This window comes from Diachasmimorpha longicaudata, chromosome 10 (genome assembly GCF_034640455.1).
Source record: "Diachasmimorpha longicaudata isolate KC_UGA_2023 chromosome 10, iyDiaLong2, whole genome shotgun sequence".
Lineage (NCBI taxonomy): Eukaryota > Metazoa > Arthropoda > Insecta > Hymenoptera > Braconidae > Diachasmimorpha > Diachasmimorpha longicaudata.
In genome coordinates this window covers 1,667,397-1,693,675 of record NC_087234.1, presented here as the reverse complement: position 1 = coordinate 1,693,675, position 26,279 = coordinate 1,667,397, and the positions used below count along the sequence as shown (strand labels likewise).

Below are 26,279 nucleotides of genomic sequence, written 5' to 3'. Positions count from 1 at the left end.
TCACCTTTATGCATTTATTAACTTTCAATTAATAAACAGATTTCTATATTAATAGTTATTTATAAATAAATTGCAATATTATGTTGGAACATAATACAATACAAAGCAACAAGACAATATAAATGTTGTCATCAACCAGTTAAACATCCAAATAATAATATCCCTCTCATATTATTAGATATAATGTGCTACAAATGATTCATAATTTGATGACAAACTGACGAAAATCGATAGCCTCGACTTTGTCGTTGTTCAAGGAATAAAAAAACTAGAAAAACACTTGATCCACTCACAATCGAATAATTATTCTGTCATTCAACTGTGCGATTAAAAAAATGAAAATCCGTTGCTCCAAAAATTATTTGCATGCAGTATATTCACTAGTTTGTGGACACCCTTACGAACTAAATGAATCATTTAAAAAAAAAATTCTCTGTTGAAATCATCAGATCGATTGACTCACAAAGTGTGACATTTCATTTTATTAACTTATTCAATATTTTTTTGAATTCAGCAAATCATGTCCAGAATTTAAAAACCATAATTTGACCTGATTCAATAAATAAAAATAAAGTTCAAATTTGATTATAACATTTAGTAGGTGTTATTCGATTATCAACCAATGTGCTCTTATTCGATTTAAATAAACAATTTCTCCGGGTGTACCATGGGCACTATTATTATTCATACGGTATATACATAACTTTCTTCATTTTCTCCTCAACTACCGAAATCAAATTGAGAATAAAAGGCCGAGAGAGAGAGAGAGATTTAACAATTAACAAAATACTCTTGCTATGAGTTTTTACGCATCCTCATCATCAGTGACTTCTTCAATTTTGGGGCTGTTATCAATGGGCACCTCCAACACTGGAACACTATTGAAACCCTCGTGTTCTCCATCATACGGATGACAATCGCTCAAGTCATCGTGATCTGTTGATATACAGTTAGCTTCTTCTTCGACCTGAAACGAATAATTAAAAAACCCTCAATCTGCTGAGCAAAATGACAATTAATTTTTGTAGAAAATGTGGGTAGACCCTTGGTTTTCCTACAACTATTTTTATCATCATACAAAATTTTCCTTCTTTTCTTTTATTCATTTTTTCACAATTTTGAAGGCAACCCTTTACACAAAACTTTTTCATGGCGTATTTTTTATGAAAATTTCTTTTTGATTTTTTCAACGGTTTCAAGCATTTCATTTTATATGGGCAATTTTACTATGTGGCATCAAGAATTTCAGGGTAATCTAGTGGTCAACGTATTAGGGCTCGCAATCGTAAGGTCGTATGTCGAAATATCAAGTTTTCAAAATTGAGTTTGAGACCGATAGAGGCGCCTAAAATAGTGAAATGATAAAAAAATGTGGCACGAGCTACAATAGATTAATTTCTACATATTATTTGCGTAGCGTCTTGAACCTTCCAAACTCCGGAATTCAAGACAAATATTATCAAACCACCCCTCACCCCTCACCCCTGAGACATTCGATTCTCATACTTCAATTAATCTTTATATTAAAACAACTTCACCATTGTAAACAAACCCCACAAAATACATAATCACATATAAATAAATAAACGTTAAAAATAATGAAAGTCGTCAATTATTGTAGTGAATTTAATTATTAACTCGGAAGTATCGATTAAAATAATAAGATCGGTACACATATCTTCATTTCAATAATACGACATCGAGAAATAATTTAATACCCGCACCCAAATCGCCACAAAAAAATTTGTATTTCATTAATTTCAACATTAATTTTAGAAACACGACCGCCCATGATCTGTCACATATATTTCCTCATTAGTATATTATTATATAAGTGCCATAAGTAATAATCTGTAATGAGTTGTCAATAAATTGCTGAATATTCTTCAATTAACCCGTAATTCAACTAATTTTATTGATTTTCTTAAATTGGTCGGATTCATCGAGCAATATTTGGACGATGATCGGCGCCGATATTGGCCGGACATCGGCGGATCGTCGGCTACCTCCATACCTCCCTCACTCCAATGATTACCCCTTTTGTTTAACCCCATATTTTCATGATTAAAATGATTACGCTAGATGATTAAAATCAGCAGACATACATGCGTGTCATCATCAGCGTCCGGGCTGTCAGGTCTCTCCTCATGATCCTGTGACTTGGTATTGTCATGGCAACGGCATTCCTCGGAGATGGAACGAGGTAGGCCGGAATCATCAGGTGCAGAGAGTGCGATCTCTGCGAGTTTCTCCTCGATATCTTGTCTTTTACGAGCCTCTTCAGATGCCCTTTCAATCGCATACCGCTCCTCCTCTTCTTTCGCGATGATAGCTTCGAGTTCAGCGGCACGTCTTGATGATTGATAATTTTCATGATTAAAATCAGCAATAAATTTTTACGACACAACAGTAAATCCTACCTCTGCTCTTCAGCAATCCTCGCGTCACGAGTTCTCTCAGCCTCGAGTCTCTCTTCTTTGGCTATTCTCTCCGCCTCTGCCTTTTCCTGTTCCTCAATTTCCCGGAGACGCGCGGCACGCGCCTCTCGCTCCAACCTCTCGCGCTCTTCAATTTCCGCTTTCCATCTTTCCTCAGCCAATCTACATGATAACACAAGATGCACACAGATATGACGGGAATAAGGGAGACAATCGAAGAGACCAGGTAATTGTTACCTGGCCTGTTCGGCTTGCCTCCTTTTTTCTTCCTCAGCTTGCCTTTTAAGCTCCTCCACTTGCCTTCTCAATTCTTCTTCATCGAGTTTGCGTTGAAGCACTAGAAAAATATTAAAAAATAATCGCCCATGTTCCGACCCATTATCACGGCCCATAAGGTATGGCAAAATATTGGGAAATTTATTTTGTTGGATTTTCTATAAGAAAACTCAGGAATTATCTGTAGAAAATGTTTAAAGTATTTCATCCACAATAAGATAGCTAACTCTGGCTGTTTTTTAAATCCATACGAGGCTGAGGGTGCGTTCCACGCGAACTATTTCAATTTTCTGACTCGAACACATTGACCAATTAGGAGAAAGTCTTACACATGAAGTTAGTCGATGACTTCTGTGGTTAATTTAATTTAATTTATGTGCTTGTGCTTTCATAGACTGATGAAGGGCGATCACACCGTAAAAAAACGAATGTGAAAGTCATTGGTATAAATATGATGAGAGAGGTGACTTGATCCACAATAGATGATTTTAGGAACACGAACGTTTTTATGAAAAATTGATAAAATAGACGTACGATATTTTCATTATCGCATTCCAATTGTAAATATGATAAATATTAATCCGCCATATCTCACCGATGATAATTAATTTGGTCTTTGCATAATGATAAATTCATAAAATGTGAATTTAAAAAAATGTTGGTCACGTCGCCATATTATTATCGTTTTCCTCTCGCACATAATAATCCGCATTTCTTCGAATATCGCTAGAAGTTTCCCTTTTTCGCACTCAGGGACTTCACGCACCCGAATTTTTTTTTCTTCATGTGAGAAATTTGACTACCATCAAATTTCAAGAAAATTAGACTCATTCGCTGGCTTATTGTGCATAAATCATATACCATAAAATTCTCAAGAGCTACAATAATTATATACTATTGTCTACAAAGGAACTTTTCTTATAACATCTCTCCAAAACTTTGCCATACCTATCTCAGAAAAATGGACATGAAAACGCATTAATGTGAAGAAGAAGTCCATTATGACAGTCAGGATGATACACCAAATTGAAGTCGAGGTGACAGATAAAATAGAGGACAGAAACGTAGAGAACGTGCAACGAGTAACACTTAAGATGTGTATTGGAGTTTTACAAAGACAGGAAGTACAGATAGATCAACTGATATATTCTGTTTCCAATAGTTCTTTAGTTTGTGGTTTGAAATGTTTTATTATCATCAAAATTTCACTCAGACTGGGGTCCAATATCGGTTTCAAGACGAAGAACTCCACCCTTTTTACCCTCATCGTCAGTCTCCTGTTGATCTTCACCACTTCCCCAGAAGTCATCAACTTCAACAGCTTCAACATCTTCAGTTGGTGCTCCTTCACCCTCCAAATCTGGTAGCTGTTCACTTTCGACTGCTGTCTCCCCTTCTAATTCTACAGTAACGTCTTCTTGTGTCTCTGGCATTTGAGCGGATTCAGGTACTTCTGGCTGTGATTCTGAGATTTCTAATTTTTCCTGGATGTCAGGAGATTCAGATTCTATGATCACAGGTTCTTCTAGTTGCTGCTCTACAACTTCTGGTTCTACTGGCTCTTCAGGAAATACTTCTGGCGTTTGGACTTGGGGCTCTGAAAGGATCTCTTCTGCTTCTGCTTGGGGTTCTGGTTCTGGTTCTGGTTCTGGTTCTGGTTCTTGTGGAACTTGCGGTTCGGGTTCTGTTTCCACTAAAGATTGTTGCTCTGGTTCAGACTCTGCGACAACTGGTTGCTCTGGTTCAGGCTCTGCTACAACTGGTTGCTCTGGTTCTGATGCCTCTGGTTCTGCTTCTGGTTCTGATGCTTCTGGAACTGGTTCTGGTTGTGATGCCTCTGGAACTGGTTCCGGTTCTGATTCTATTACTACAGGCTCTTCTAGCACTGATTCTGGTTCTGCTTCTGCAACAGTAATCTCCTCTTGAATTGGTGCTGGTTCTGGAATTATTGGTATTTCCTCCACAGGTTGTGGCTGTGGCTCTGGTTCTGGCTCTGGCTTTGGCTCTGGCTCGATATTTTTTTCCGTCTTAGCAGGCTTTCGTCTAGTAGTCCGCACTTTCTTCTCTTTCAGAACTTCAGGTTTATCTTCTTTGATTTCTTCAGGTTCTTTCTCAACGACTGGTTCAGATGGCTCCTCCAGAACTGGTTTTGGTTCTGGAGCTTGGATTTCTTGTGGTTCGTACACTGTCGCCAAATCTGGTTTGTACACGGGCTCTGGATCTGGTGATGCTGAAGAGACCAGATTGTTAACTTTACTGAATAACAATTATATGGGGATCGTCACTCAAGGAAGATAGCAATAGGTTTGAAGCGTTTGGTGGTAAAACTCCGGAGGATTCAAACTCTCACCTCTTCTTGGTGCTGCTGAAGCAATGAAGTCTTCTGCCAATGCTCGAGCTAAAATTCATACTCATGATTTCTTTCATTCGTCATGGTTTTTTATCTTTTCTACGTGTAGAAGAACGAATCTAATGAAGGGATAAGTATTTCTAGAAGCGTGGTCTCCACAAGGTAATTAATCATAGACGGCCTTGGTGATAATCGAAACATTCATGATGATACAGCAATAATTTTTTGGTTGTAGCTAATGAAGAGCAGTTGTCTTGTCATTTAAGGGTATCAGAGTATCTTTTGCAGTTCAGTATACATAGTATCCTAACATACAACGTCTAAACCAAAGCTGGAAGTTTTTTTTTTGCAATCAGTTTAGCAAGTACCAACGATAGTGCGAAATTTGGAGATAACTTCAACTGATAAAAAATATACTAATTTTTTTTTGTAAATATTCGAACGATCGTAATTTACGAATCTAAATTGGTCTAGGCCATAAGGGAAAAATATGAAATACCTAGTGTAACATTAATGATTGTATAAATAACTCATTATGCGTGCTACGTCACTTTAAACTTGAGAAAAAAAAACAATAGCTGAAAGTGCTCGACCAATTGACGATTTTTTTTTTCAAGTTCGTTTAAATCCGTTCACGTCAAAAAAACATGTTTTGAAGGCCCGATTAAGATTAATTGAGAATCGAAACATAACCTCAAACTAGTATTACAGATTGCGACCAAAATAATTATTTGATAATTACCAAATCCAATTACCCCTTTTCATTTATTGTTACCGTATATTTGTAATTATGATTGATTCCAATAAAACTATTTTTTCAGTAGTCTATTTATATTCACGGTTTATGATCACGTGACCCTCGGCAATCGAGTCTGACGGTAATGAATTGAGATGCATAATGGATACAATAATCACGTGGAAGTGTATTGCGGATTCATTAAGAAAAAATGTATTCATGAAAAACTTGGTTTGGGCAATATCAGGGGAATGGCCTGTGATTTTTAACTTGAAAACCTTGATTCCTCCATTTGCTTTCACCGAACCATTAGGAAATGCGCGGTAATTTTGAAGCTCTTGTGGTATTAACAAGTGAAAATGCATGATTATCAGCGATACTGCTGGAGAGAAGTAATTTATCCCTTCATTCCTCTCAATAAATGGAGATAAGGAAAGAAAATCATGATGTACTAACCCTTTCTGAGCTCCCTTTCGGTGAGCGGAGGGTCGGGATCTAGGTGACACATGTAACACAAACATTCCCGAGTATTACTAGAATATCACCAGGACAGCACAATGACAATTAAGCACAGATGCACTAAGTGTTGAATTAGTATTAACAAATCAGTTGCTAGTGTTACAGGGCAAATGCAAAGTGCAATGAAAATCAAGTACCAGGACAGTGAGTTAATATTAATGTCGTTTAATGTAGCCTTAATCACACGCCGCTTCATTTTTGTCGCTGAAGCTATTTTAGTTTCAGTGAACTAGAAGCTTACCTCGAAGTATGAAATTCGCTCAGAATAATTTGTCAATAAATTCGTATTATTATTAATAAGTGAAAATAAGTGATTACAGTTCCATAAATTGTTTTTATTGGTGCAGTCAAGTCGTTTCTGCTTCTACATTTTTTTATTCAATTTCTTTTCCATCAAGTGTTATGGAGTCGCTTCGATTGTTGTCCAATTAGTACTTTTTCACTAGTGTATTTAGGCCATTGACGATTAAAAAATTGCTAAAAATGTGACGCTTTCATTTTTTATTTTTTAAGGTCATTTTTAACACTTCGTTGGTTGTATGGGCGCCAGGATTTCGATGAAAGTCCAGTGAAAAAAAATTGTAAACTTGTCAGTAAAAACTAAAATGTTTGAAATTTTCGGTAACTGTAAATATTGAACAGTTGATCGAATTGTTTCTATCAAGTGAAACGTCACAGAACGTTAGATATGATACGAAAATCTGTAGAACTTCGGAAATTTCATGGCAGTTGCTACAGAAAAAAGACGATTTGAGGGAATGTGCCAAACGCTAATGGCGTTTTACACAGATTTTCCCTTTGTTTTCACCCCAGTCTCCTTTGGAACATTCTACAAGAAAGGAAGATCTCTAGAAATTTCAACAGATAGACCAACTTCACAGTATTTACTAAAGCGTAGAAAAATAATGAGAATTTCTGCAGAAAACGATAGTCTATAATCATTTATATAGAACGAGAAACCTATTTATAAAATTTTCCGCGAAAAAAAATTGTTATCTTATGCGATGTGATTGTAACATGTCTAAATAACACAAAAAAATCAACACACAAATTCCCCGCACGGTATTTAAACGCGTTTTGTTTCTATTCAGCCCTTTAACACATTCCTTGTCTGCACAGGCAAAATTACCACAGGTATTTATGACAAGGACAGTCAATGCAGATTTTTTGCAAATGTGGTGTCAGTGTAAATTATTTGTTCCCGATTATTCATCGGTATACACGAACTATCGCTCCCCTTACCTATATGAAACGAGACCGAATGCGCGCTTCGCGCGCTCTATTTTGATTTCCCGCCTCAAACACATTGACCAATTAGGAGAAAGTCTTAGACATGAAGTTAGTCGATGACTTCTGTGGTTAATTTAATTTAATTTATGTGCTTGTGCTTTCATAGACTGATGAAGGGCGATCACACCGTAAAAGAACGAATGTGAAAGTCGTTGGTATAAATATGATGAGAGAGGTAACTTGATTCACAATGGATGCTTTTAGGAACACGAACGTTTTCGCCTTTTCGACTAACGCGAAACTTCATTCATTTAATCGGCCAATGGGAAAGACCTTACGCGATTTCGACTCGGACGAACTTCATTTATGTGCTTCTGCTTTCATAAATAGGAAAGAAGAACCAGCGAAAATCCCGAATAACAAGTCGAATAACAACTCGAATAAGAATCGATTATCCAAATGTTGAAGTCGAAAGTCGTCCTCGTTATATACGACGAAGAACTGTCAAGAATCTCGAAGAAGAAATCGAATTAGAACTTGAATGTCAACTCGAATATTCTCGATTGTCGATATATCGAACTCGAAAGTCGAATGAGGAGAAGCGTCAATTACGAAAGAAAATTACGAAACTAATCGATTATGTAATAGTTATGGTCGATCATTTGATAATCGATAGTCGATGCGTTTGTATATAAACCGCGACACGCGTCACTAATCGAAAATGGCGGATTTCATAGGAACACTCGAGGGTGTAACACTCATGATCGATCATTTGACAATCGATAATCAATTAGTGAAGAAGCAAAGGCAAATCCGGCGTGAACGCCGCGGTGGCGCCAGTTTTTCTTGAATACGATTCCTTATCCCCTTCCAGTTCTATTTGTTTTGGTATCACTCCCCATTTAGCGGAATTTTGGCGTTGGGGTCAGTGTGGCCTGGAATGATTCATGGATTACCGTCACGATGCTTCTCCATTTTATATTAAGTTCAAGAAATAATATGTAATTAAGCGAAGGTGATTATTTGTATTTGTATTTGAGGGAAAAAGTCCACGTTTCATGAAGGTGTGTGAAGTATCACAGTTCTCCAAAGTGTTGGGCACTCATTGAAACGACGTTTCAAAAAAAATCTGATATGAGAAAATTGGTTATTTTTCTTCTCACAATATCTGTCTTAGATCCTGTAAAATGTTTAATGACCTGCTTATTTTCAAATAAGATTATAAAACCAATTTATAAATTAATTCGTGCAGAAATAAACTGATTTCAAAATTTATTATGTTGAAATATTCAATTCAAATTTAAATGTTGAAAATTTTTTGTGTTAAATTTGCTTGTGTTGAGTTTCAGTGTTGAATTTGTATATGTCAACACTTACTTGTGTTATTTAAACGTGTAATACGTTTTCATAACCGAAAGTTCTAGAATTCTCCAAAAAATGACAAACAAACAAATGTTTAAAGAGTGAATGAGCAAGTTTTCAAAATTATCAAGAAAGTTCCGCAGCCACGATTGCAAATATTATCGTTAAATCGTTATTCCAGTTGAAAACGTAGAGTTTTCAATTGTTAATACTAACTTTTATTAAAATATCCTTAACGAGGTTTATACCCATCTTAAAATGAGGTGTCAATTTTCTCCCCATTTTTTCAACACTTTAAAACAATTTTATTGAACGAGTCATGAATATTATACTGTGAAACTCATAATGCGAGCGACGGTGTGTTAATATATTTCCCCCAGAAACTGAATAGGATTCCGAGTTCAGATAACGTTCTTCTGGTGTTGAGGGGCGGGATGATATGTCGGGGATAATCCGGGGGGTTACGAGGGTTTTTATAACCTGCGGAGAATTCTTTACACGAGACGTTACATGAGGGTGATACCGATTTTTTTTTTTTTTTCGTTATTTTTCGAGGATATGAATAAGGTATAAAACGAGTGATTTTATTCCTCCTCCAGCTCTGGCAGGCCATCCTCGTCGTCCTGCGTTGGCTGTTTTTTCATTTTAGTCGGGTCCTCATTAAGCTCAGGTACGCGGTCCCTCCATCCAGGGCCTGAAATGTTTAACATATCGGCTGCTGTTCCTTCTGCGTATTTTCATCAATTCCCAGTTTTTGTGGGCGCGTCATTCGGCGCCTTCGATATACTGACCATGACTTAGTGTTATCTATATTTTTCCTCATTAATTTTTTTATCGGATCTTTAGCGCTTCCGAGGTAGACATAATTATGAAAAAAACTCGGCTGCTTTTAACTTGAATTTTTATACCGTCTTACGTTCTCTTCATTGCACTATTACTGCCTCTTGAATATTCCCACTTTTTGTGTTGGCTTTAGACATCATTAGACACATGTAAAATAATTGAAAAAAAAAAACAATGACAATGAAGGTAAGTGAATTTTAGGGACTACCATTAATCATTGGTAAAACTGTAGGACATACTTTTGTACTGATTTTAATTCAATTTGAGCTCTCTATGTTTGATGGATTGGAAAGACAAGAGCTTTTTGAGAAGTACGTTAGTGAGAATGCTTGATATGTATGGACAAAAATGAATCATCTGTCTATAGCTGTTTTTAGTCCATCTCAGTATGTTATAGTTTTTATAGTTTTTCTCCGAACAGCACCGATATGGTCATAATGGTTTTAATAAATAGAACCAGAGAAGAAACAGAAAGGAATGAATGAACAAGGGCCTTTTGTCAAATGGCTCTAGAGTGTCAAATCTTTAAATAAATAATTAAGGTAATAGTTAAATCGTTTTTATATTATTGAGATAATCCCTATCCATAATCCAATATTCATCGAGTTTTGCTTCTATCAAAAAATTCAGGAGATTAAAAAATTGTGCGGAATACCGTAGTGCATTTTCATGAAAATTCTACTTTATTTCTATGGTACTTTTTGGTGATTTTTGACTCATTCTATTGTTTTTCAAAAGACCAGTCTTAGACGCTCCTTAGATTATCAGGAATATATATAAAAAATCCAAGAAAAAAGAGACTGGAAGCTGAATTTTTTAAATTAAAAATTCACATCATAATTTAATATATAATATATAATATATTATATATGATATATTGTATATCATGTGTCGTACCCTGATATAATCGATTATGAAGTTTCGCACTTACTTGGAGGGTTATCCCTTCAATTTGGTAGAAATTTTACAAATATAGAAAACATCAAATGCTAGTGATTTTCTAGGTCAAATATTCCACTAGAATCCGCTGAACATTAATAAAAACTTGAATAGAAATGGAACAAATTGTTCTAACGAATTTGCTACGATTTTCCATGAAATCAACCAATTAATAAAATTAAGACTATAAAACTCTTAAATTAAATAACTTTATTTCGATTGGTTTAAGAAAATGCTTTGCTATAATCACCAAATTGGCCTCATGTTCAGTACTATTCCAAATTTCTGAACAATTTGTTATTCTTTAGTATTCGTTAATCTGTCGCTGAGAATTTTCAATTTTCTATGAGGTTTTTTTTATATTTAAAATTTAATGTACTTCTCAAAAATCATTTGCGTCCATACTGCTTTTTAGGAATTCTCTTTTGAGAATTTTCGTTGCATATTTCCCAAACTCCCAAAAATTATAACGAAACGAGATAACATTAACAGTAGATTTTTGCGATGGGGTTTTATCACTCGTGTGAGAGCTGGCTAGCAATACGAGTGCTGAAGTTTTGGGTGAAGGAGTGCGGTTTTTACTGAAGTTTTCCACTAGACTTGGAAAACTTCAGTAAAAACCGCACCGTTTTCCACTAGATTTGGAAAACTTCTGCAAAAACCGTATTGCAGGATAAAATTTCCGGAGTTCGTTAAAGGGAGCCGTCTAAAATTCACTTATCACATCAGGACAAAAAAAAAAGAAAAAAAAGTAGAACACACGGGTTGCATACATCATAACACAACATAAATAAAAACAAAATTCTCAGACAGAAACGGAGAGACAATAAGATAAAAAAAACACTATGTCAAGGAACGGACAAAAAAATTCAAAATAAATCGAGACAATGCATCACACACGTCGGCGTCGTGAAGCCGTGGTTTATACAATTTATGATTCATTTTTTCAGTGCTTTTATCAAAATAATAATGATGATTCAGTAGTGGTATTGAAATTTACATTAACTGGGATTTTTAATTTTTTAAAAATTATTTTAGAAGCAAAACGTGGGAGGAAATAACATTAAACCACTTGTTGGATTAAGTTTTATTGGAAAAATCAGATTTGGAAATCTAATTTGCGATAAAACTCATTTTCATCCCACGTTTGACCTTCTGGAGGTGTAATTTTTATCCAAAAGTTCTTTCCGCGGAATGATTTTCACTTCTTCGAGCTCGAGGAAGGCCAATACCAATCCCCGCATGAGAAAAAGGGAAGGTCAGTACGGAAAAATTAGATTCCAACTCCACTACTAAATTCCAATGGCAATTAACTGAAATGACAATGTAAATGACTATGCGATACTAAATAATTCTTCTAAATACTCTAATCAACGTCTGATTCCCATAAAAATTACTGTGCTGCTTTACAATCTCAGCGCAAACGACAGGCCTGAGGAAAATTGCATTGAGCCCGTGTTGAGAAGTGCCTTTTCGTTTACTTCTAAACGAAAAATCAAAACTTGTAAACGAAAAGACTTTTCGTTCACTAGTAAACGAAAAATGACACAGTTCGTCACTCTCTGAACGTAACATCACTAACAAAAAGTCTAGTTCGGATCCACGAGCGACGGGGTATTTTAACTCGTCTGATTGGTACTTTAACTTTACACTCGTTACCACCTGGTCGCACTTGTATTGAAATATACTACTTCAACTCCGGTGAACTTGTATATCAGCCTCGTAAAAATTCAAAGTCTAATGAATGACGAGAAGAATCCCGAAAAAATCCGAAAAAAATATCCCCAAGATAAATCTTAATTTTTCATTTTTTAATTTATTTGAGACATATTTTGATTTCAAATGGACATTTTCAAAAAAAGAGGATTTATGTTTATTAAATTATTCACCACATTCACCGTTTTTTTATATAAATTAATAATTTTTGTTTTCTTTGGAAGGGGGCTTTGGCCCCCTCTCATCGCCACCTGAGGCTTCACCCTAGACTCCGCCAGAGGCGCTGCGCCCCCTGGACCCCCAGTATTGGTCTGTCACAGAACCCCTCTGCGTTAGTACAAAAAAAGGAAGGGAGGGTTTGACGAGCCCGAAGAGAGAAGGATTAGGGGGATGATATCCGTGACCGAAGGGATATTTGTCTCGGGGATATTTTTTCCGCCACTCGACGAGACGATAGACGTCAAATGGTTGACGCAACAAATCCCGTGACGGAGTCCAATGTCGGCAATGATCGGGTATATTCGGCGTTCATCATTAACCAATCACAATGAGTTAGCAAAAAAATTGCTGTGCGGTACAGTAAAAAATGAACGAAGGCACGATAAAATAAACTGATCTACACATAAATTTTTCAATTAAACTTAAATGAAAGATGCTAAACCTTCAAATTTTGTAGTGCTGTTTTGTAAATTTCACGCAGCCACATACCATTAATGATAAAATTTATGGTATTGATAGTAATGTTGATATATGAATAAAAGACATTGCAATATTCTACGATTTTGCAGTTCACTTCTAATGCCCAACTCAGTAATTTTTCGGCAACTTTTCTCTCCGTGTACGAACTACAAGACTTCCATCCGGAAGCAAAAATAAATAAATTGGTTTCGTCAAATCGTCAGAATGTATCGTCACGTCGTCAGTTCTGATGTAGAATTACTCACAGGCACTGGCAGCCGCCTGTCGATTCTTAGCGTAATAACTCAGCAGATTAACGTCACTCTGCACATCCGCTGCGCGCAAATCTGCTACTTTATAGTAGGGTCTTCTTCTCGAGTGTGGTTTTCCTCCAGTATAACTGACACCGGCAAGATGACCGGCACCGAATTCCCGATGAGCTGATGAGTCATACCAATTCGGTGATTCATCTTCTTTTTTGGCACTGTTGCGTCCTTGGAGGAGACGTCTTATGTAGTCGTCGCTGCGCATACGCTCTGGGACGATGACTTCGGCAAAATCACTATCGTCATCACAAAAATATTGTATTAAGGTTGTTGTGGCGCGACAGTCTGTGTGAAAAGTTAATGCGCTGAAAAAGGGGCCGGATTGAACGAGAGTATTTTGCCTGGCCCAGGCTTGGTCCAATAGTTACCCGAGTGGTAATTATGTAAAGCGAGCGTGAGGTTTGATCAGAACTTGATCTGGTGGCGACCAGGTTCAACTGATCAAGCGAGACTTGATGAAGAACTGATCAGTTTTTGATTTACTCCATCTGATCGGAATTACTCTGATCAGGTTCTGATATGGTGAGCTTGATCTGAACCGCAGGTCCGTTCAGCTGTAATCACCTTGATCAAGTTCGGATGAGATGGGCCTGATCTTATACTCAAGTCCGTCTGCTTGCGATTATTCAGATCAAATTCTGATCAGTTCAACTTGAGCGGAAATCGAGCATTGTGTTTACAATTGTCATCTGCTAGGCAGAGTATTGAGAATAAATGTCTATGTATAAAAAAAGGGAGAAAACGCCTAGGTGCACGTGAACGGCGAGTGCTGCACGCGTGTTGACCGCTTGCTCGGGCTACAACGACTTACCCGGGGAAAAGAGAAAAAAAATGGGGAATTTCTCTACTCAATAAATTCCGTTTCAGACGAAAGGCTCTTTATCGAAATTCCCCCGAACGTGTCCATCTCATCTGTGCCTCGCTAAAGGTGTCAATAATGAAAAAATGGTTAAAAGATGGCATGAACATTACTATGAACATGTTACGACGCAACACCCACCGTGCAGCATAGTCCGAGCGTTCATTTGATCAAATCCGGATCTGTCTGACGGGATTAACTTCTGATCAAGTTCCGGTTATCTAGCCTCATCAAATTCTGATCAGTTGTGTCTAATTAAATTCACATTTGGTCATATTGATCAAGTTCGGATTAGATCCGATTGATCAAGTCCGGCACGAGTGAAGGCGTTACATACCTGATCAAGTTTTGATCTAGTCCTCGGATTAGTACCTGATTATATCTGAGGGCGGACTTAATCCGAACTTGAAGCAGACCTGAGCTAAGTTTCCACTCGGGTAATTCCTACCTGGGCCAGGGTGCTATTCCATCGACCGATATTTCAATCGAAAAAATAATCTACAGAATTTTTACAAATTTTTTCGTCTACTAAAGGGAATGTCCTCTTGTTCATCAGTCAGACAGAATAAACAAAATTATTAATGATGCCATAAATTACCTAGATAATGGTCTCGGTACAAAAACATGGATTTTCCGGAGAAGGGAATCCGCTCTGGCACGAATTTCTCTCGCTTCGTCGTCGAACAGCTGTGAAAATATTAAAGAATTATATTCCAGGACGTTTCATCTAATAAAAAATTCATCTAATGATCGATAAAATGACGCAGTTTCCGCTCGCGAGAAAGTCTTTCAACCATAAACACTTCCTAAAAAATATAGTTCATCACTTTCGTATTCCTAATTATAACTTACGATGTTGTCCCTGGAGTTGAGGTACCTCGACACGTAAGAAACACTGGAGGGTCTCGGCAAATCCCGTATCCTCTGTAGTTCAGCAGCAATGACACTGGGTCTGACTCGTGAGTAAATTCTAATCGGCACTGGCACTTGACGAGTGTAGTGAATAACTGGATAAGGTGTATGGATCACATGGACCAGCCTCTTGTGACCAATGTAGGGGATTGTGTGGGGCAGATGGTTGAGTGCCTAATTTATCACATTTTTAATAACAATTGTTCATCGAAAATCAACAGCACTGAGAGATCACAGCAGGCGATAATAAATTATTTCTTGCAAAATTATCATTTTTTTATGATTTATCATTTGGTGAAGTGAACTTCATTAAATTTTTTTATAAATCTATTGGACCGATCATGTTTTCTCACTAAATTTTGGATAATATTTGCACTTTTGTGGATAGTGTTGCGGATAGTTGGATAGAATTTTATTTAAATACTAGTTCAAGTGATGAATATTGAAGTATTTAGTATTTACAAGCGAGGAAAGTATTAAATGTTCAAAGATTTCGAATAGAAAAATTCAAATATTAAAAGTAGAATATTTATTTACTTGAGGAATTACCGCGAAATATTGAATGTTCGTATTTTGAATAATTGAACGCTTCCTAAATAGTGAGTATCGTTAATTTTGTAACTTCAATTAGTTCTCATTAATAATGAACTTTGTATCGAAATACCTGGTATTTAATATTTTGTACAAGGAAAAAATTGAATTTAAACCGAAATTAAGTATTAAATTAAGGACTTGAGAATTTCATAATGTCTAGTTAAAAATGAATTAAGAAGCCACTAATGGACTTTTCTCACTAGAGTAATGAGTATTTAACATTCAAGGTTTAATCATCAATTTGGAATTGATGATCGTATCAAGACGGTTCATGAAATGAATAAAATGAAATCCCAATTGTAAATTCCCAGTCTACGATTTTAATTCTGTAAATTGATACATTTTGTTGAAATGTCTTTAAATATTAACGATTTGAAAATTTATTATTTCGTGTAGTATGTAATTATACTAACCAATAAAATATTTGGTATGTAGTTTTGCACAATGATTACCGAAAATAATAAATATTGAAAGCTATTTAATTACGTTCAAAGTGAATGCAAAAAAGTTGATTCCAAAAAAGATAGATTTTTAAGAAGTTATTCGAAAATTTGATAAAATCAGGGTAAACAATACTATGGGAGTACAGCCCCATATAATTTTTGAAGCCTATTTACAGATGTACATATTCATTAACGAATTTTTCTGAGGGTAACTGCGGCTATGATTGATCATGAGCAGTTTCTGATCACTGAGTTGCAGTTTTATTCATTTTGTTTTTTTTTTTGACAAAATTATTGAGTTTTGTTACAGACCGTGCGAAGAGAATAGTATTTTTACTTGAATTCTCAGTCGGAATCATGTGACTAATGAGCTCGAAAGAGCTCTAAAATAAATCGTAAAATGCCCTGGACCTGACAAGCTACCATTTTCAGTGCTTTGTTGTGGAGTGAAGTATCTAGCAGCGCAGATAAATTTATATTAGTAGTATTTCATCATATAAGTGATAAATTAGTGTAATAATGGTCGGTATCACATCTTCAATTAACAATAAATGCCTTAAACATTAGTATTTCATTACATAAAACGAGGTACTCAGAAACTAATAGAACATTCTAACTTGCTTCAGTTGTTAATCAGTATTATTTAACTTGGATATTCATATAGTTTTCTCTTGTCTTGATGATTATATAGATCCACAGTGACAATAATAGTTAATATAAATTATAAATCAACACAGCAGTGATGACTGAGTTCCTGAATTTCTTAAAATTCACAGTATTTTACCTATTAATAATTTATTATCCGCCAAGATCAGACAAAAGTTTCTACGTAAATGTTAGACCGCCTTGTGTTCGTGATTAGAAACTATTGAGAGTGCATGGTATGTGTAGACAAAAATTAAGGGTCTGTCTATAGCTCTGTTTAGTTCTTGTCAGTATTTTATAGTTTTTCTCGGTGTCAGAATTTTTAGAATAATTTTAATGAACAGAAACAGAAAAGAAAAAAAAAAGAAATAGAACAAGGGCCTTTTGTTGAATGGGTCCAGAGTGTGAAGACTTTGGTCACTAAGGGTTTGTTCCTCTGGAGACATCATAGGAAAAAGATATACCTTCTGCGTGCGATAATAAATAATTAAAGTTTATTGCTAAATCGTCTGATATTATTTAGTAAATCCATGTCCATAATTGGATGGAAACTGGCTCACTTTGTAATCAGAAACTCCTCCACTTGTAAAACGTTGATCCGAAATTCCCTCAAAATTGATTCTTTAAAACTGTGATTTTAGTTAATTATTTAATGTTCAACTTAACCCAATATATTGATAATCATTAATAAATATCGACATTTCAAGTTGAAGGAAGTGTCAATCGAATTTGATTGACATTTTTTTTTATTCGTCCTTCAGGATCACCACTGGGCTTAACTGATCAGAAACTGCATCAATTACTTTAGCTGCGTCATTTACGTCTTTGAAGACCGCACTTACCCATCTAGTTATTGATTCGCTAATTGGGAATGGACTAATTGGCTAATTGGGTTTCACTAATTTGCAAAAACTTCAGCTTTCCATTTACATTTGTTTATTTTTCACCAAAATTTACATTTTGGTGAGAAATAAAAAAATGAAAGGCTTAATTAGAAATAAAATCCTCAAACTAAAGGGAAATGTACCCCAAAATTACTCATAAAATAATTTCAATTGATCCATAAAATTATTATTCCAATATGAATATTAAAATCTCAAAGAAAAATACAGAATTCCACAAAATTTGAATAAATTACTTGAGGTTTGGCATCAAATATTGACTGCAGTCCATCTCGTAATTTTTATCAACTCATTTGATCAACTTGTAATTAATGACAGATTGTGAACGCTCGATTGATTCTCTCAATGCTGATAATTAGGTATTGTTAGTCCTCCAAGCGTAGGTTCCATTTCAATTGATTTGAATAATCTTGCTATAGATGCGGGAGTCACCCAAAAGCGAAGGAAGCTGAGTCGCCTTCGAAGTGTGTCATGTAAAGAGGATGGACCATTCCCTTTGCCGATGAATTGAGAATTTGTTAGGACACTCTTGGATGTACGTTGGAATGTGAGACATTTCTTCATTTGAGACAGACTTTGGAGATGGTGAGTGAGGCATTCCATAAAATAGTTGAAGGTTACTTTAGATTTCTGGCTAGTTGGATTGCCTGGGCTTGATGATGATAATGCAGTGTTGGGCATAAGTATAATTTATAAGCATTATCATTTATAAGTATTATTATGTTATTATTTATGAATACAATTTATAATTTAGAATTATACTCATACTCGTCTATAATTTTATGTAAATATTAGTTTAAAGAGTGAATATTGCAGTATTTAGTATGTATAACAGATGAAAATACTAAATATTAATGTTCAGTACTGGAAAAAATGAAAATATGAAATTTTAAAATCTTAAAGAGTCGGAGTGGTCTCCGCTCTTTACTTCGAAAAGTTCACCGATCCAAAAGGCTTTAAATATACTGGAGAAATATGTAAAGATCTGAAAAAATGAAAAACTGCTAATTTGGAATTTTAATGTAGCAAGAAAATTTAGTGTACTATAACTGACAATACTCACAGTGTAAATAACTTAAAATTATTATTATGGGTGAAACCATTTTTTTTTTAAATTTAAAAATTCTGGAAAATTTAATTATTTGAAGACCACCAAATACTAAATATTGAGGTATGTAGTGGTTTGAAACTTGAATCGGTTCTAAATAATGAATAACTTTATATTTAAGTATTTTTAATAACGAACAAAATATTCTGTATTGGAATTATCTGATAAAAGTTCGACTTATAATTTCTACGAGAATTTATCGTTAAAAACGAATCAATAAGTCACTAATGGACTTTTATTGATACAGTAATGAGTGTTCAAAATTCGAAATATTTCGAATCATCAATTGATGATTTTGGGACAATTTATGATATTGAATACAATAAAATAACAATTATAAAATTGTAATCTTTAATTCTCATTTTCTAAATTGATACATTTATTGGAATATTGTAAATTAAATAATTTACTAATAACTGGTGGGTGTGGATGACAAAAGCAGTTGAAAAAATAATATTATTAATATCGAAAAAAGAGGCATTAAACGTGGAAAAAATAATTAGTCAAAAAATACTTGAAGCTATCTTTAAGTATTAAGTATTCAAAAATTTAGTATTCAGTGCATAACTAAATAATAAATAATCTGATATTTACTATTTAGATTTCCACTAAACATTAAATATTTTTTTAGTTAATATTTAGAGATGTATCAAGTATTGAATAACAAAATATTTAGTATTTTGACTGATAGAACATACAAAATACCCAAATAATTAATCTGCACATATGAAATATAAAATTTTCAGATAATTCGTTACTTAGAACTTCTTATCTAGAAAATATTACCCAACACTGCGATAATGATAATGATGATAGCGATACGAGCGGAATAGCGTCAATTTTTTTCGTTTACATGAAAAAAAGTTGAACCATCATTCGATACATTTTCTTAAACAATTCCAATGTCATCACGAACAATAAAAAAATGTTCGCGTTTAAGTTTCCCATCATCTTAACGACCTGAGTTTTTGACAGTAAATATCACATTTATGGGAAAATTATAATAAAATTTTGAACTCAAGATAGGACTCTTGAAATCGTAATCACTCGATTAAAACTTCATCCATTATAATCATTCAATCATCGGAAGATTCAAATATACATTTGATGGAACTTTCTCTCATTAATAGTTAATTATGCCATTATTGTCTTAAATAAAAAAAGTAATGAATTAAAAGCTGACCTGCGTTTGCTGGATTGGTGTAATTGGTCGAATGATGCCCCCAGGATTCTGTTGTTTATTTATTGAATTTCCATATTTATGATGCCCAAGTTGTTAAAGATGAACCCACCCAATCACCAAAAATAAAGGGAGAGAGAGGCAACGAAGGCGACAGGACAAATTAAGCGCAGCGTATACAGAGAAAATAAAGCATAAACTTTGTTAGTATATCAATAATTTTCGTCTTAGATAAACATGGTAATAATGCTATTCTAATGAATGCGTTAAATTTTGTCTCGTTTTTATGAAAAAATACATTAATTGAACGTAACTCGTGTACTCCAAGTATCACACACTCGTACGATTGATTCATATTAATGTGAAGTAAATACTACTATTAAACAACCAATATAGGGAGCGAGGGCCCATTCATTTAAAAATTTCATGGTACATCGATTGCCGATTTCATACAATTGCGAAAGGATCTCAATGATTTCATGCGATTATCCATTTCATGCGATTTCATAGAAGTTTTGCAACAATTTCAGATAATTTTGAGTGATTTCAAATTTGTATGGCATCTCTTTCGTGGAAAAAGGGGAATTGATGAAGCGCGATCTTAGAATTACCATTTCATAACATACCGGTCATCGTCCTCATTCATTCGTTAACTCCATACCAATCTCGGCTCAATGATTAGCCGTTTTGTTTAGCCCTACATGGAAACGGTTTCCTGCGTTTTTCGAGTAGGCAATGATGTCCTTCTTGACAAGAGCATCGACTATCGCCACGTGTTTGTATTCCAGGCACGTGTACTTGACTATTCCGAGGCTTCTTTTAAGGGGGAGCGGGATCCACGTGTCTCTTGATATTTCAGAATTTTCGGATCTTCTACAACTATTAATTTTTTATTTATGAGACTATATCCGAGGAGCCATTCATTCGTGAAATCACTATGTCACTTCGGGCTGAAATCATGTTTGAAATCACAGGAAATCTCATGAAATCGGTCGAAGTTAATTGCAATCAGAGAAATTCTGGGATTTCATCGATTTCAGGTGACTGCAAATGAAATCACATGAAATCAGTGAAATGACTCGATTACTGACTGTCGAACGAGTAAGAAGTGTTTCGTATTTACGCTCCGTGACAGTGTCAATCGTGTTTACCTGTGCGTTCACGGTACTTTGAAAAATCGCGATTTTGGACAAATGTACATTCTATGAAAACAAATTAATTTGTTGCAAGTGTCATTGAGAGGAGGGGGGAAGTGCACTTCTCCCCTCTTTTCTTCTAGTAGAGTCTCTCGTAGACTGGGAAACTTTTGAATTGTAAAGAGAAGGGAAAAATCATATCTAATATAATGACAGCATCCACTAGCGGGATGACAGTTGTGTCCCAAGGAAACACTGATCATAGGCAATCGAAAAGGCAAGGAGGTTTGTACTCTCAGCGGCTGGCAAGGGACGTCCACCCTGATAACAAACGAGCCATCGTAATCGATCCCATTCAAGGTATTCCTGTTGATAAGTTTATGACATGCATTGGTGAATATATAGGACGACAGAAAGTCTTTTCAATTTCACGTCTCAAGGGAGGTCAAGTTTGTATTTACGTCGATTCTCCCGACACAGCTGACAAACTGATACTAACCCAAACAGATTTATCGATTAATGGGATTCGATTGAGAATCAGACCATTAGTTTCGCAGTCTAAGCGCCTTATTATTTCCAGCGTACACTCTTCTCTCCCTCACTACATACTAGAGGAAAAACTTACAGAATATGGCATCAAGACTGTCTCACCGATAACGTACATAGGAGCAGGGTCCAAAGTCCCTGGATATGAGCACGTCAAAAGTTTCCGTCGTCAAGTCTCCATTAACCCTGGGGATGAGACAAAGCTACCCAAGGTCATCAAAATCAGCTGGAATAACTTTGACTATATTTGCTACCCATCCACGGAAAGTCCGGTCTGCTTCCACTGCAAAGAAACCGGTCACTTCCGCAACAATTGTCCACAAATCCAGACAATGGGTTCCTCTCAGAGCACGGCTCACTCAGTGAACAATACGATCGAAAATTATGAGGACTGTATGATAGACCAAACCGATGTCACCGAACCCGACTTGAGCACTTCCGCTGTATTGAATAACGCTGAATTTCCAGAACTACCGAAAACCAGGGAAACAGCACAGGAAACGCTTATGGAATCTGAATCTGCCTCCATCAAACGTTCCCGTACGCCAGGCAAAATTTGCGAATCAGAGGCGGAAAGCTCCGACGATGATAAGACGCTGAAACGAACGAGGAATGATGACACTGCAAATGAATCACTTACCTCGGGCACCAACGGCAGGGATAGAGATACAGACGCCGAAGGTTTTGTCACCCCTAAACCCTTGAAAAGGAGGAACCGATTCAACTCGGAAGCTAAAGGACAAAAGAGAGCCCAATTCACTAAAGATTTGATTCATTCCAAAACACCACGCCTCCGGGCACACCTTCAAGTATCAGGTAGTGAATGGTGTGTTAATTATGAGCAATTCGTTGAAATGTTGGTAGCATGGCAAAACGATCGAGAAACCAGTAAAATCAAGGCAGAATTTAGTGATCAAATGGATAATTTTATACTCTTCCTTCGATATATTGGAATACACATTGATGACATAACAATAAAGATGTCAATCACGAGATTGGCGAATCGACTTGAAAATGATCTTGAGACTGATACTGATTCCTCCAATAGTCAGGTAAACAATTAAACAACACAATGGAAATTACAACGATCGATATCAAAACAATGTTCTGGAATGTTCGTGGTCTCCGAAAACACTACATGGATGTTCTTCTGGCGTCACGAGAGAATGATATTATCGTTTGCGTAGAAACCAAGATTGATCCACAAGACACTCGTACATTGAAATTTCCTGATTGTCAAACGCACCGAGAAGACGCAAAAGTGAATTCTGGAGGCATTGCCTTCATTTACAAAAAACACATCAAAATCAAAATTATTGACACAGGTCCGCCCATACACCCTGATGTACAAATCGCTGCAATACAGATTGTCAATGTCTCAGACCCAATAACCATTATTGCATGCTACCGAACTCCTGGGGCAACTCTTCAGCTGGAATATTGGCAGAAAATCACATCATTTACGAGGAAATTTCGACGTTCTGTTCTAGTAGGAGACTTTAACGCGCATCACCAGTCGTGGAATTGTGCAAAAATGACATTAATGGTGAAAAACTACTTGAATCTATACAAACCGAAAACTTATTTCTACATAATCCCACAACCAATACACATCTGGACATCTATAGAAATAAGTTTTCTAACTTGGATTTAGTTTTTTCTACTCCCGATATTGCTGACATAATGACAGTGATCGCTAATGATGAAACGTGGGGATCAGACCATTACCCGCTATTTATAAGCTTTACAACAGAACGTAGCATTTATCACAAACGTTCTTTAAAAATCACATCGGTGAGTACAGACTGGGAGGAGCTGACTAAACTCCTTGAAAAATTGTTTCCTCAATATCTTGACCCATATTTCCTTCACCTAGAACCGTCTCAAAAATATTCCTCATTCATAAACGATATTATCCAGACTGTCAAACAATGTACTCCTACGAGAAGAACTGTACCCCCCAGATTTCATAAAAATCCAGTGATGTGGTGGGACGAGGAATGCGCGAAGGCCACGAAACTAAGGAGGGCTACTTACTTGAAGTGGCAAGACACCAAAGAAGAAGCTGATCTGTGTAGTTATAAACGAGCAGTTGCATCTGCTACTAGAACATTCAAACGGAAAAAAAAATCCTGTTTTATTAATTTTGCAGAAGGCATTGACTTTAGGAAAAACGGAAAATATGTCTGGAGAACAAGTAAAGTTCTGAACAATACATGGGTTAAAATCAAACCAGACAACCCTCGGGACCCCGAATTAATCACGAAATCAATTGCTACGACTCTGAACAAAATTGCGCCAGCTTCCACCACCTCAGATCCTCAATCCCCTCTCCTCCAAATGCCTTACTCCTTCCTTGATCGAATCTTTGATTTCACCGAACTCAATTTTGCCCTCAATACCAAAAAAGACGAGTCCTCCCCAGGTCCAGATGGAATAACCTATCAGTTATTAAAAAGACTACCCATTAAACTCCACCTCGTTCTCTTAGACATATTTAATGAGATGTACACAACGGGAGATTTCCCTGATGAGTGGAAACACTCCTTCATTCATTTTATCCCGAAACCGAATAATCGGGACGTCAGACCGATAGCCTTGACTTCATGTGTGGCAAAAACTTTCGAAACTATGGTGAAAAATAGACTCCAATGGTGGTGTGAATCTAAAAATTTAATCCCCAATTACCAATCAGGTTTTCGTCCGGGACTTTCATGTATTGACAACCTGAGTAACTTGTATCTTAACGCGGAATTTAATTTGAAAGAAAACAAAGAAACAATCGCAGTCTTTCTAGATGTCCAAGGGGCATTTGACAATGTCAACCCTGACATAATGATTGATAACCTAGTAGATATGCAGTGCCCAATAAATGCCCTCCGCTTTATTAAACACCTAATACACGAAAGATTTATTCACGCTGAGTCGATTGGTGATAAAATACTGACAGTTCGCAAAGGAGTTCCCCAAGGAGGTGTGCTGTCTCCACTGCTTTACACCATCTATACTCGAAATATAATGAGAAACATCGATCAAGATATTAAATGTTCTCTGTTTGCCGATGATATCGCATTATATTGCTCATATAAAGGATCTGTTCTGGAAGTAAAGACTCTTGAAAACTCCATTGCGCAATTATCGAGAAACTTGAATAAACTAGGTTTAGAACTTGCTCCAAACAAAACTACTGTGTTACAATTCACTAAAACAAAATTAAAATTTGAAGAAGTCAAAATCACCATCGATAATGTAGAAATTACACCTAGCCCAGTAGTCAAGTTTTTGGGAATTAATTTTGACTCTGAACTCAATTTTAAATATCAAGTAAGTAAAGTCCAGCAAAAAACATTGAGGGCTCTAGATATTGTAAAGTTTCTCCGACGAACTTGGTGGGGTTCTGACCCTTCCACTCTTATTATTCTATATAAAAGTTTCATTCGATCAGTCATTGATTATGGAATTTTTATATATCTTCCCAACACAAAATTCATGAGAGATAAACTTGAGAAAATCCAGTATTCTGCTATTCGATTAGCGCTTGGGTATAGATGCTCAACCCCCACTAATGTCCTCATCGGAGAATCAAAACTCACGTATATTCAGGATAGAGCCAAATTTCTCTGTAAGACATATTTATTAAAAGCGCTCTCGAACCAACAATCACAGATAGCAAAAATTATCCACAACCTGTTCGAAATTAATTCTTACTCTCACCGTCCTAGAGACAAATTAATGATCAAATGTATCTGCGAGGTGCTCCCTCTAAAAGAATCGCTTTACATTGACACAAATTATCATATATTCACACACTCATTTGATGCCTACATTGTACCCATCGCCCTGAACGACAACTTGGGACGTTCGGCGCAAGGGGAAAACGAAATTAATCGATTTGTCAATGAAGAGCTTCAGAGAACTAGTCACGATTATTACCGAGTCTTCACTGACGGAAGTAAAAATAGTAATAATAATTATGTTGGAGCTGCGTGCGTCTGTCCTGAGATGAACACGCGTATCTCCACAACCTTAAATGTATATTCATCAAGCTTCACTGCTGAATGCGTTGCACTTACACTTGCGTTAAAATTTATAAAGGAAAATCCAGGCCACAGATACGTAATTTTAACAGACTCCTTGAGTGCTTGTCAGGCACTTAATAGCGGTAAACTAGCAGTTAAAACAAATCCATATATTACTGAAATCAGACAATTAGTTATTGAAATAACCAAAGAATCGAATCCTCTATCAGAAATCCCAATTATCTGGATTCCCTCGCATTGCGGCATAGAGGGCAATGACGAAGCCGACAAGTTGGCGGGAGAGGCGGAAGGTGATTTTAGTCATGAATTTAGGGTACCTTTTACGGATTTCCGAGCACTTTTTAAGAAGGAAGAACGAACACAGACAATTAGCAAAATCGTCGAAATAGGGAAGGAAAAAGGTGTACAATATTTCGAACTTTTTTACAAGGAGTCTGCAAGACCATGGTACGGAAAGTGTAAGCTCTCTAGAGAATGTATTGTCACAGTCAATCGCGTCAG

General features: G+C 36.0%; 1 protein-coding gene across 10 annotated transcripts in view; it reads right to left on the bottom strand.

Annotated features, from left to right (window-relative positions):
* The window catches only part of LOC135166894 (uncharacterized abhydrolase domain-containing protein DDB_G0269086-like), a 45,547-nt gene continuing 19,268 nt past the window's right edge, over positions 1 to 26,279 (bottom strand). Inside the window, exons 2-12 of one of the 10 annotated variants that reach the window (XM_064129606.1) lie at positions 20,060 to 20,107; positions 15,125 to 15,358; positions 14,871 to 14,959; positions 13,354 to 13,649; positions 6,257 to 6,295; positions 5,065 to 5,112; positions 3,976 to 4,944; positions 2,676 to 2,775; positions 2,421 to 2,585; positions 2,106 to 2,352; positions 1 to 967 (exon numbers count right to left, since the gene is read on the bottom strand). In XM_064129606.1, the coding sequence (XP_063985676.1) occupies positions 806 to 967; positions 2,106 to 2,352; positions 2,421 to 2,585; positions 2,676 to 2,775; positions 3,976 to 4,944; positions 5,065 to 5,112; positions 6,257 to 6,295; positions 13,354 to 13,649; positions 14,871 to 14,959; positions 15,125 to 15,358; positions 20,060 to 20,107 (2,397 nt within the window). In that variant the 3' untranslated portion in view covers positions 1 to 805. Of the gene's footprint in view, positions 968 to 2,105; positions 2,353 to 2,420; positions 2,601 to 2,675; positions 2,776 to 3,975; positions 4,945 to 5,064; positions 5,113 to 6,256; positions 6,296 to 13,353; positions 13,650 to 14,870; positions 14,960 to 15,124; positions 15,359 to 20,059; positions 20,108 to 26,279 lie in introns of all 10 variants that reach the window. The other 9 variants (XM_064129608.1, XM_064129611.1, XM_064129605.1 and 6 more) reach the window with 9 other exon arrangements.